Genomic DNA, 13532 nt, shown 5'->3' on the forward strand with positions numbered 1-13532 from the left:
TGGGACAAGTGTGTAACAGCTGCCTCTATTGTTTCCCCCTCAGGAGGAGTGCAGGGACACTGGAGCAGAGAGCACTACACGGGGACTTTTGGAAGAAGACACTACACGGGAGTCTGGGAAACTGGGGATTTATTGTTGTTTACTTCACCACCTTGTAAATAAACACTGTTGCACTGAAGAGTCCGGCGTTTGGGTCCTATTTCCCCATCTCCCCACAGTCTGCCAGCCAGACCGTGACAGAGTGAGCCAATCACTCATAATTCCTACACATGTCAATCAGGTGGGAATGAAGTAAGACATTTATAGAAATAAAGAGTTGTATGTTGACATGTAGCCCTTTTCTTGCTTAAATCATTGTTAATAGTTTTGAAAGATTAACCTGTGATAAGACAGCTTATCAAGATAGAACATGCTACACTGAAAAAAATAATCAGTGGGATAAACATAAAAAAATTATTGTAAGCGGTTGCACGAAATTAAGTTATGTTTGGTTAACCTTAGTTTTTTATGTTATACCTGCTTATGTTATACTGCACACATTTTTCTGGTAACACGAACATGACTTTTTTATGTTGTTGTTATGTTTTTCATTCCGGTCGAATATTTATAGAAACCACTTGTTTATCAGACATGAACTTTTTGTGTTAATTGTATTGGACTACTATGTGTTATATTGACAAGATTATTTTATGGTAAGCTTATTTTATTTTATAACAAATTTCTAATATATAATATATAATCTAATATATAATTGAGTGTTCAATAAATAAAACTAAATTAAGGCTGATCTTACTGTATGTACTGTACACTTTCTCTTCAATCAAAGAAATAAGCAAAACATTTTTGAACAATGACCTGTATTTTTGAAAATACTACACAGTTGTAACAATGGACTTTCAATTCAGGCTTCCAAAATATACATGAGTCATATTTGTACAATGCATCTCTTGAAAAACATTCCACAACATTCCTCAAAGTTATCTGCTGGAACCTGAATTCAACATTGTGGGGCCTTGTGACATCGCACTTATGTAAAAAATAGTTTTATAAATGTAAGAGCCATGAGGTAATATGGCAACAGGGGTGTAATTATTAAAATGACACAAAGAAGAGACTTAAAATAACAGGCACACAACCAAGAGACCTAAACTGATTAGTATTGGCTTGCTTCTATCACTAAACATCACAATCACTAATACTACACGATGCAATCTGTTTGTAGTGGTGCACCTTGGGAAAAAAATTGCAAATTGGTGAAATTGGTGCAAGGCGCCATTTCCATTGAGAAAAATGGACATTCAAAGTTTGAATTAAAAAACAAACAAACCATGGCTTGAAAAGTGAAAACTGCAGTAATAAAGGCCCCAAGTTGAAAAGTGCCAGAAAAATAAGTTTCACTATGTCCTGCAACTTTACCAGTGCTGGCTTAAAAGAAAGGATGGTACATATTCGAAGAGGTAAACATGTTGTTCCCACATCATAACTGGAAAACTGTTCAATCGTACAGTCTGGTCCTGAGAACCTGGGCCTTCTTTGAAAGGCTGTTCCTTTTGAGCTCCATAACCAGTTTCTATAATACCTCGAAGGTATACTTTTCCAGTGGGTAGGTGAGGTTCAAAGTGTACATTAGTCCAAACAGCATTGCAGCTGCTAGGGTATAGTTATCCAAATCCTGCCAGACTCTCTGGCCTTCAAGGACTATCCTGATGTCCTCAGGGCTGCCATTGGCATCTCTTGACTTTATGATGTAAATTCCCATGGTTGTTTCCTTATTAGATCGTTGGATAATGGCTTCATCTTTGGCCTAGAAAATGCAGAATTCCAAAATTTAATTAAACAGAACACTGGTCAAAGAACATTATACCAAATCTTATTTTAATCTGTGTCACTATTCCAAAAAATGTTAACATTAACACATTAGGTGAACAAAAATGGATTCATTACAGCATGTGACTTGAGTCCTCAGAATGCTTAAAAAGGTAATGAAGTGAAATCTCCATGCAAAGAAGCAGAATACTGTCAGAGCATAGAGAGGTGTTCAACTATGAACTCCACACATCGTTCTGATGCAGGTAAAAGAAAAAACAAAAACAAAAAACGCACCCATGGTAAATTGTGAAAATCCCAGGTGATTTTCAACATACTCCTGGCATAGAGTGACAAGCAGCATTTTGTTAAAATTATTATTTTCCCTAAAGTGTATACACAAATTATTTTTTTCTTACCTGGGCCGTGGGCTCCAGAATGTTCTGAAGTCTTCTTCCTATTTGTCCTCCTCGCCTTTTGAAGACCTTTATTAGTTTGTCAGATAGCACATCTATCTGCGAGAGTAATCTGGACTGCAGTGGCATGGTGGTAATGCGCTTAAACTCTGCATTTATCTAAAAAGACAAGTTGTCACATAAAAATGCTGTCAAAATCTCAAATCTCACAAGGCTACATCCACACAAAGTTGTTATTTTTTGTCATGTTACTATTTATTAGCTATGGGTCCCATGTTGCTGAGCAGTTCCATAGTTGCCCTTACTTCCATACCACCCAAAGCCTGTTGCCTCCTTCTGGCCATTTTGCAGTTCTGCCAAATGACCCAGAAACTACATCTATTATTGTCATATACACATCAAGGTCTTTCATTAATACTTAGTTAAATTAGTTAATTTGACCTTTCCAGAAAATTTACCTTACAGAATGTGAGATAACATATGCAAATCTTCACCCCCTCCCCCCCCCCCCAACAGAGCCCACCCCATGGCAAACTAGCTTATTTAACTGTTTAACTAAAACATTTTAGGTACAACCAGTTAACTAAATGGACACGAGTTTGTTAGTCTGTATTCACTGAGAAAAAACAAGCGAATGTGACTGGGCACACACTGAAAAAAAGCTAATGCACATAATATTGTCCTGCAGCTTAAGCTAGCATTATCGTTAGTTAACTTAAGGAATGACTTGTTTTTTCCATTATGTTGCTCAACAGCAATTCATGAGAAAAACTTCCCCATATAATGGATGTTCTCTTCGTTTCCTCTCAAACATGTAGTTTTCAGTTTACCTCGACAAAGTAAAGCTCAGCACCAAACGTAAACGAAGCAACGACAAAAAATGGCGGACCGCCACAGTGAATTTTCCCTCGCAGAACACACCCTGGGGGGTGGAGTTTCAACAGAAAACATAACTATTTTCTGTTATTTTGATATGACTGGTTTTAAAAGACTGAACATCCTTCTAAAACAAGTGAAAGGCGTGAGACTTAATTATGTTTAGACCAAAAATATAACTGATTCATGTTGGATATATTTACTGTATTTTTACTAACTTAACAACGTCATCATTGCATTAGTCGCTTTATGCTATAGCATTACGCTTACATTAGCTTGAAGCTCAAGGTCGTCATTTTATTTAATTTCTTTTTCTGGGCTTACAAACAGGACACACAACATTTAGATAACCGTTACACTGAATCTTGGGTCTGTGTTGAGTCTTCCAGCTGCTGACTACAGAAGCTAGATTGACCTTTCAGCATGTTTATAGCGGCTGTGGCTATTAGGGGTGCAACGATATTCGTATCGATATTGAACCGTTCGATACAGTGCCTTCGGTTCGGTACGCATATGTATCGAACAATACAAAATTTTTAATTTATTTTATCAACTTTCCTTCTGACGATGCTGTCTGTGTTGAGCGCTCAGTGAATCTGCGTTCGACTACTCCGCCTAGGCTCGACAGTGCAGCCTAGGCGGAGTAGTCGAACGCAGATTCACTGAGCACTCAACACAGACAGCATCGTCAGAAGGAAGAGCGCAGGGCATTCAGATCTGGCGTTTGGAATTATTTTGGATATATTTACGTCAGGTGAAGGTGTGGCGTCGGCTATCGTCGTCATATGTTTGTTCATGTTTGTTCATGTTTAGCGTGTCGGGTTACGTTTTTAAAGCTTTGTAATGTGACAGGTGCGATAGCCGACGCCACACCTTCACCTGACGTACAACGTGACATATGACGCACACGTCGGGTATTCACTTTCAAAACAACAATGGGGATAGAAAATATTGCTCGAGGTGGTTAATGCTCCTTTCGCTGGTTGCCAACCACCATTAAATAACAAGAAGAAGAAAATATTGATCTGCTTCTCTTAGTTTTGCACGTTTAAGCCGCAATTCAGACTCAAAAAAAGCTGCAAAGCAGGAGAACAACATGGCCATCAACTATTCTGTGCCACAGATACAGTTCGCTGCAGCACAGAGTGATGATGAGACCGTTAACATGTGCAACTTAGAAGTAGTCAGAGGTAACTGGATGTTCAATCGGGTTAAATGCAAGGTTGATTGGATTATATCTGAAGGTCGTATGCTATTCGTGGTAACTCTGCTAGACTCCAAATTGCTGCTCGTCCATGCAGGAGTATCTCAAAATTAAATGAAACCACTTAACACTTTTTCCCTAAAACGGACTGACATGGGACACATTAAAGTTGGATTGGAACCTGCTAATCAGTCTGAAGGTAAGTGTTTTTTTCACTTATTTGAGAGAAGTCCGAAATGCGTTCTTAGTACTGTTTGTTTTGACTTTTAAGCTACCCTACCAGTATATTGTCATTTAAAGACAAATTGTCAATATCTCTGAATGTGGAGACTCAAAAGACTAGTTAGGTAATTTGCCGATGGATTTATGAGACTTGACAGAAACTTGGACGTTTGCAACAGGTGAATCGGTGAACTACCGAGGTTGCGCCCAAATGCTTAAAGCTGTTAGCTGGTCAGTGTTTTCAGGTGTGCTTGTACTACCTGTACGGTGCGGAGTGCTGACTAAGTCATGTTAAACCCATTAAAGCGTCGAGCTCAAATATCTTTTCATGTTTGTGCACTGCTCTCTTGTCGGCACACATTTTCTGTTTATTGAAGCCTTTTGTGAATAATTTTGATCATGTAAAATGTGGGAATTGGTCCCTATTGACAATACTCTTATTTTTTGCATTGCGTATGTCATTCAGGAAAGGTAATTGGTCACTGAAGTTTTTGCAACTGTGTATTTCTAAATTTTGTGGCTTCAGTGCACGTTTATTATATTTATATTTATTTTATATTTTGTTTGATGATTTAAAGTCTCACACACAACCCGTCGATAGGGGGGCGGCTGCTTCCAAATAGAGCACATTTCATTCATAATGATGTAAATCCAAGCCCATTATGTATTCATGATTTGAATCCTGGGTTGTGTGAAATCCCAGAAATAAACCTTAGACAAAGTGAATCTGTGAACTAAGGTGTAGCCAAAGCCTTCAAGACCTTGAAAAGGACAAAATCATTGACCGCCTTACATATCACCGCCTTTACCCAGGGGATACCATACCCTGCATTTACGGACTTCCTAAAATCCACAAGGAAGCTGTCCCACTCAGACCCATAGTCAGTAGCATAAACTCAGCCACTTATAACATTGCTAAACACCTTGCTACCATCCTTGCTCCTCTCGTGGGGAACACCCCACACCACATCAAGAACTCCACCGACTTCACCGACAAGGTCCAGAAACTTACCCTGGATCCAGATGAAACCATGGTGTCCTTTGATGTAGTCTCTCTCTTCACTTGCATACCCACCACGGAGGCCGTGGAGACTGTCAGAAAACGACTACAAGAAGACAGCTCCTTGGAGGACAGGACCAACTTCACACCCGATCAGATCTGCACACTGTTAGACCTCTGCCTCACCACTACATATTTCAAGTACAACGAAGGCTTTTACAGACAAAAACATGGCTGTGCCATGGGCTCCCCCGTGTCACCTATTGTAGCCAACCTTTACATGGAGGAAGTGGAAAGGAAGGCTCTTGGCTCTTTCAAAGGAAGAGTACCCAGCCACTGGTACAGATATGTGGACGACACCTGGGTCAAAATCAAGACACAAGAAGTGGAATCCTTCACTGCGCACATCAACGCTGTGGATAAAAACATCAAGTTCACCAGGGAAGACACAAAGGACAACTGTTTGCCTTTCCTGGACTGCGCTGTGCACATCGAAGAGAACGGCAAACTCAACATCGAAGTTTACCGGAAGCCCACACACACGGACCAGTACCTCCTCTTTGACTCCCATCACCCTCTGGAACACAAACTTGGAGTAATTAGGACCCTACACCACCGGGCAGAACATGTTCCCTCTAAGCCTGAAGGAAAAAGAAGGAACACACACATGTAAAGGAAGCACTCAAAACCTGCGGCTATCCTAAATGGGCGTTCTTAAAGTCAGCAAAGAGGCACAGAAAAGAAGACCAGACACCAGCGAGGGAGGATAAGAAGGACAGACGCAACAACATTGTCATCCCCTATGTAGCCGGTGTATCAGAGAAACTCAGGAGAGTTTTCTCCAAGCATGACCCAGCAACACGTTCAGACAGAAACTGGTTCACCCGAAAGACAAAACGCCAAAACACAGACTTAACAATGTGGTGTATGCTGTACAGTGCAGCGAGGAATGCTCAGACCTCTACATTGGAGAGACCAAACAGCCACTTCACAAGCGCATGGCACAACACAGAAGAGCCACCTCCACAGGACAAGACTCAGCAGTCCATCTGCATCTTAAGGTCAAAGGTCACTCTTTCGAGGATGCCAATGTTCACATTTTGGACAGAGAGGACAGATGGTTTGAAAGAGGAGTGAAAGAAGCATCTATGTGCACTGTGAGCGACCATCTTTGAACAGAGGCGGGGTTTACGACACCAACTCTCTGCCATCTATAATCCAGTTTTGAGATCCTTCCCAGACGCCTTAACGCCCACTCACATCCTGGGCCATCTGACCTCAGGAATTCGCATGATAAGGTGGGGCCAGGTTTCACAATGAACACACCCGAAACTCTGGCTGATTGGGACCCACGCCCAGTTTCACACCTTGTCTCAGGCGATCAGGGGGTCTTTTTGTCCCTCTGTGGGGGGAAACTCCCACTAGGTTTAAATCTGGGACTCTCCACCATTTGACCTTAGAACTGAAGAAGCTTCTCGGATGAGAGGTGAAACGTCTTCAAGCAACTTAAAGAAGTCCAGACGCTTTTCTTTGCAAGCTCCTTTGACTACGATGACCTGGATGACTGAGAACCTTCACAGAACCCTAACTTATATCTTTACTCAGCCGACAGGAAGACACTAAATATGCAAACTAAGAACCCCTTTTTAAAAAACACTATAATGATCTGGTTAGAAACACATAACTACTTGGGAGAAATGTTACAACTGTCTCGGTTTACTCTGATATTTGGAAATAACAGCTTTCTTCCTGGTAGGGCGGATGCAGGTTTTAAATTTTGGTTCGATCAAGGTATAAGAAAAGTGTCTGATAAATTTAGGAATACAGTTTTTTTCAATCGCTAACAAGCGCCTACCCATACTTCAGATACTTTTTCTAAACTCTTAACACAGACTCACACCTACAAAACACAATTGGCCAAATGGATAATTTTCTTCTCAAAAATACATTTTGTTAAATATATATTAACTCTTCATTTCAAAATAGAACACATCTTTCTCTGCACACACTAACATGACAAAAACACTATAAACCTGACTCAAAATGAAATTAGTCTGTCAAAGAATAACACTTGTTTTCACCTCACAAGGTACATGCAGTCAATCAAAGTACACCTTGTTTCAAAATACTGGCTATTATTGACATTACAAAAACTGCATAGACTTTTATGTTTCAGTTTTACAGGTATTTGCATGCGAAACATGCAATCCACCATTTTGACACCAGAAATGTCTTGGTTGGTAACTGTATGTCCACATGTACAGTAATGTTCACATTCAAAAGCATTCCAGTAAAAAGCAAACAAGTTTTTGTTTCTTTACTGTTTACTACAGGAGGTACAGTAGAAACACGGTATGATAGGACAGAGAAAGTTTTACAGTATTGCTTACAGTGAACAAAATGTCCATGAAACACACAAGAGCATTCTGAACAAAAAAACAACAGCAAAAAGCCAAGATAAAAAGGGGGGAGGGGGGCTAAAAAAAGGCAAAAACTTTGCATCTAATCTCTGCGATCTTCAGGGTTAGGCCACATGTTTTCATCAACATCACATCTGATGTTATCCAAGTCGATGCACCTGGGATAAAACCGCCTGGTATGTCGGATCCACCCTTGGCAATCGTCAACTGTGATGTCCCTGGAGCCGGCATCCATGGCTTCAAGGAGGGACATCTGGTCATGTGGCTGATGGTCATAAACCTTCCACCTCCATGCAGAAAAGAACTCCTCTATGGGGTTGAGGAAAGGTGAATAGGGTGGAAGGAAGAGACTTACCAGTCTTGGGTGGACTTCAAACCATGTTGTTATTGCTTGCGAGTGATGGAAAGCCACATTGTCCCAGGTAATTACAAAGGTCCTCATGTTTTCACCCTCCTGACCCTGCTCTGGAACCAGGCGCTGGTGGAGATCATTGAGAAAGGCAAGCAAGCGCTCTGTATTATAGGGTCCAACCTGACATCTGTGAAGGAGTAATCCTGCATTTGCAATTGCTGCACACATGGTAATGTTTGCCCCTCTCTGTCCTGGCACATCAACTGTGGCCCTTTTTCCAATTACATTTCGTCCACGTCGACGCCTTTTGGCCAGATTGAATCCTGCCTCATCGATGTATATGAATTCATGAGGGGCCTGGTTGGCCTCCAATTCCATAACTCTCTGAAACAAAGTTTATGTAAGTCATGTTATTACTGTATACCATACTGTACTGTAACCTAGTATTGTGTAGGTTACCTACTTGCAAAGTGCAAAGCTTATAGAACTGGACATTGGATTGAATATACACTGTACCTGGACATATTGTCGTCGTAGCTCCTTGACCCTCTCACTGTTCCTCTCAAAGGGAACAGTGTAGAGCTGCTTCATCCGCACTCTGTGTTTGGACAATGTCCGCGTAATGGTTGTGAGGCTGATTCTATCGATATTGTCAAATATCTCATGGTCCGCCACAATTCTAGTTTGAATTTCACGCAGTTTTATTGCATTATTTGCAGTAACCATTTCTACAATGGCAAGCTCCTGATCATTACTGAGGAGCTTTCCTCTTCCCCCAGAGGGTGGAAGACGTTGCATTCTTTAGAAAGACAGAAAATTCAACATATGCATTACTGTATGACCATATTGACATGTCAAGTGAGAATAGAAACAATCCATGTAAAATGCAATACTTACCTGTTGGTTTGTTGAAAGATGCGTATAATGGAGGCAACCGTTGACCGCCTCAAATTGGGCTGCACTCTTTCACCAGCCTCTCTTAGTGAAAGACCATGGTTGATTACATGGTCAATGATAGTGGAACGATTTTCATCACTGACTACTGTTCTTGCAGCCCTTGGAATGCCACCACCACGCATTCTCACACCTCTACCTTGCCCTCTCCTTGGGCCTGCTCTTCTCTCTGGGCCCCTTGCTCTTACTCTTCCTCGACCAGACATTACAGTGTTTGTCTTTTTTTTGTTTCCAAAAACATCACTCCTCAAGGTCTTGCCTTATAAACCCCACTGAGTCTAAGCCAGAATGGAAGAAGCTGTGGTTGGTCCAATTTACCCAACATAAATCAGCTGTGTGTCAATTATTTAATTGTTTGTTTATTATCAGCTGAGATATGTTTTTGATATTGATATTGTTTTTGTACTGATATCATTGCAGAGGCAGAGGTTTTTATACTGTATCTAAGGTTTGGAATATTGTTTTTGCTATTGTGGGATGTTGTGTGTTAACATTCGTAGATACTACAAAAACAGTCCATAATTTTGTTGGGAGGTATAGCTTGTCTGTTAAGAAAATGTAAGCATCGTGGAAATGTGTTCACTGACTGCATATTGGGTGAACACGACATGAAATGTGTGAATGGTATGGCCACAACAGACCGATGCTGTGCTAATTGTGTTTAGAGTTTTGCAAATGTGACAACTGTTTGGACAAACGCTTGTTAGCGACTGCAAAAAACTGTAATCAGCTACCATCTCTCCTATGGACTTTTTCAGCCCAGCACAGCCCCGCCCTCCAGCACTATCAGCAGCAGCAGCAGTAACCCCTCAGCAGCAACATTGTCAATCAAAACATGCGCGCTTTGCATTGTCTCCACCTGCTGACAGATAGATGTGATTCCATATTAGATTCTTGATGAATGTGGGTTGTTGTGACTCAGCCCGGTTAATTTTGAGCACCCCCCCGCGCCCTATCTGAGGATTGCTTGACTGCAGCAGCATGTGGACTGCCGCCATGAAATGATGTCTTTACTGCCTGCTTCCATTGAACCTTCAGCCTCTCTTGCATCATCTTCTCATGAAGCCTAACCTTAAAACGATAGTATATAGTGTTTTGAAAACCTAGTCGTCTGCAGCCATCTAGTGTTCCTATTACTCACTGCATGGTCCCTGTTCAGAGAACGTGTATGTGCGAGGATTTACCAACAGGTGGCAGCAGTGGATTAGAATAAAGAGCCTTTGGGAGCTGCTAACCTTTGCCTGTCTGCATATTTTCTTGTCAAGCTTTGTATGCTATGCTGATATCCTTCTCTCTGTTCTATATCACCTTTGAGTTTTCTCTCCTAACTGCTGATGATGTCTCTGCATTGATAAACGTATGGTTTACTTGCTACATGTGAACCTGATAAAAGGCTTCATTGTTAAATGGTGTCTTTGCCTTCAAAGAGCCACACAAAGAACAACAAGTTTCAACTGATATCAGTCAAACAAATGTGGTAACATGCTTGAGTAATAAAAGAACTATTGTGTGTACCCTTGTATAATATGACCTGCAGGACAGTCTGTGTGTGTCTGTGTGTGCAGAGCATTAAGTCACGTTTTTCTTTGGTTCCTACTGTAGAAACTGTGCAAGTTGCCACTTGTGTGAAGGTGCAGGTAGTGTTCATTAAATGAGTTTCAGTGCAGCCTGAGAGCACTTTGCTTGCAGCTTAAAGTATTGCTTTCACCTCTCGTTCAGTTTGCGACACCTTTCTTTGGTGAGACTGAACAGACTTGTAGATCGCTGCTCTTTTGCGCTTAAAGCATAAATTAAAAGGAAAATGATTTTCTCATTATTCACTTCCGAGATTGTAGTTTCCCAAGATGTTATGCAAGTTCTAAACATCGAATGTGGAACTGCTCTTTTACAAATAACACCACCCAAGGCAAAAGTCACGTTCAAAGTTCAAGGAAACAGGGAAAAACCTGCGGGGGAAAACACCGACACCGTGTTAATAATAGAAGAAAGGCGTTGCTGTTTCACTCCTTCATAACCAGCAGTTGGAAAGGTGAGGGGACATTACTTAAATTAAAAAAAAAAAAAACAACATTCAGATTTTATGAAGGCTCCAAGTTTGATTGACAGGCATCCCAAAAGATGCTGCAGCAGCCTTTAACTGTCTGCTTCCCCTGCTTTCACTAATTAAATGAAAATGTCCAAGAGGTTCAGGCTTTAGTGTAGTCAGCCTATTGTGACCGCAACATTGTCTTTTGGGATTATTCATTTGACATCAGTCACAGAAAGCCTCAGTAAGGAGGTACGTTGAATAATCTCTTTAGATTGAAGAGAAAATATGAATGTATGAGATGAGCAACTGATCTAAATGTGACACAGTGCAAACGAGAGTTCATAGAGTCTTGCTACATGACTTTTCCCTTTTATGTTTAGTTATTAAAAGAAGTGAGAAGAGGTCATATTTTGGGTCAACACAGCATTTTGGAACAATTTAACTTCTCACTCAAAATGAGCGGATATAGCACAAACACTGAGTAATTATGAGTCAACAATCAGTCTTTCTAACAAAAAGCACAGAGCTTGTTACAACCTGACACATTTCTTAATAACTGTTTTTGAACTTCTTTTTCAACTTAAAGTTGTGCTTCTTCCTCAGATGACCTGACCTCACCTGCAAGTCATGCACTTTTTATATTGAAGCTAAGTACCCCACAGCATCATGCAAGCTACTGCACACCCCCATCCCTCCATTTTCCTCTTTAATAATAACATAGTGGGACAAGTTCATGCAGTGTGATGACAACCTGTTTGTCTGCCCCATCCATGCCAGCGAGTAAGAGGACGAGGCAGTTCTCAGGGAAGCTGATGTTTAACTAAGATAAACTGTAAAAACACCTGGTACAACTGCACATGTTCCTGGTCAGAAACTGAAAAGGGAAGTTCCATAACTTCCTGAATATGGATGCCATATTAAGAGACGTCTTGATGACTTTGAGATATGATATTGCAAGAAACGCTTTATGTTTTCTCTTTGGTCCTGTTAATTCTATGGATCTTATAATTATCTATGAAGCTTAAGGCCAATATTTGCACTGACGGTACACTGAAGTGACAGGCTGAGGTGTTAGGCAAGACCCCATACAGGTGCTTTTGTTTTCACATATCCAGACCAGAGGCAGAAGAAAGTAGAAGAGGGTTCTTGATGTCTTCTAAGATGTCCCACATATCAAATACAAATATTTTGCTGGAAAAGTGGTTCGTTTGGCGGACAATGTGGAACTCCTCACAAAGGAAGATAGTGCAAAACATGGGCGGATCATTCTGGTTCATGTGAGCAAAAAATCTGTTTAAAGATGAAAAATTACAAAGAAAGAAAACACAAGTGAATAAAACAAATGTTGTAAATCTGGGCTACTAAACACCGGATCTCTGTCCTTTAAGTCCTGGGTGATAAATGATTTAATAATTGATCAAAATATTGATTTAGCTTTCCTGTCTGGAACCTGGCTGCAGCAACTGTCAGAAAGCGTGGACTACAGAGGAGGTGCAGCCACTCTCTTAAAGACCTGGACACAGTTATAGCTCATGGGCCTCATTCAGGGTTTCTGTCACATTACTTCACATCATGTCATGGAGTTCCACTTTGTTCTGTGATGGGAACGATACATTATCATTGAAATGTTTGCCTGAGGCAACATCATCATTGCTATGCAGACAAAACCCAGCTTTATTTATCTATAAGGCCAGAGACAAATCCATTAAACTTCAGAAACGCCTTAAAGACACAAGGTTTGGATGTCCCCAAATGTTCTTCCCCTAAATCAGGTGAGTTTGATATAGGATCAGACAGCTCCAGGACTTTGAGTGATACACTGAGCACTTCCCCCTCACCTCTTTTTACTCCCCACATCTTTATAATGTCATTACATTTTTCGTCGTCTCTCTCTGTTAGTCTGCGCTCTCTTTTTCTTGTCTTCCTTCTTGTCCCCTCACCCTCAGCCAAGGGCCGCCTCACCCTGAACCTGGTTCTACTCGAGGTGTCTTCCTGTTATTATTAGTTATTCCTTCCCAGTGTCATGTGCTTGCTCATGGGGGTCACTTGATTGTTGGGGTTTTGCTCCATCACTGTGGGTTCTTTACCTTACAGTATAAAACTTATTGAGGCGACTGCTGTTGTGAATTGGCGCTAAAAAACTAAATCTGAACCGAATTGGAATTTGGCTCGCTGACAGTGGAGTAGACAATGATGATGATGTTCTCAGGAGGCTTGGGTGGAGGTTGGGATTGGTGGAGGAGATGGAACCCC

At 41.0% G+C, this 13532-nt stretch overlaps 1 protein-coding gene across 1 annotated transcript; it reads right to left on the reverse strand.

Moving 5' to 3' along the window:
• Positions 1-640: 640 nt before the first annotated feature.
• On the reverse strand, positions 641-3535 carry LOC147313821 (uncharacterized). Its single transcript, XM_086262728.1, has 3 exons — positions 3053-3535; positions 2226-2381; positions 641-1804 (listed from the first exon to the last, which is right to left on the reverse strand). The coding sequence occupies exons 2-3, from the start codon at positions 2349-2351 to the stop codon at positions 1571-1573; spliced, it is 360 nt and encodes a 119-aa protein (XP_086118854.1). The 5' UTR covers positions 2352-2381; positions 3053-3535; the 3' UTR covers positions 641-1570.
• Positions 3536-13532: the final 9997 nt, after the last annotated feature.

This window comes from Aulonocara sp. 'chitande type north' Nkhata Bay, linkage group LG14 (genome assembly GCF_057382095.1).
Source record: "Aulonocara sp. 'chitande type north' Nkhata Bay isolate Kocher_YH1m ecotype deep benthic linkage group LG14, A_spYH_male_GT1.1, whole genome shotgun sequence".
Classification (NCBI taxonomy): domain Eukaryota; kingdom Metazoa; phylum Chordata; class Actinopteri; order Cichliformes; family Cichlidae; genus Aulonocara; species Aulonocara sp. 'chitande type north' Nkhata Bay.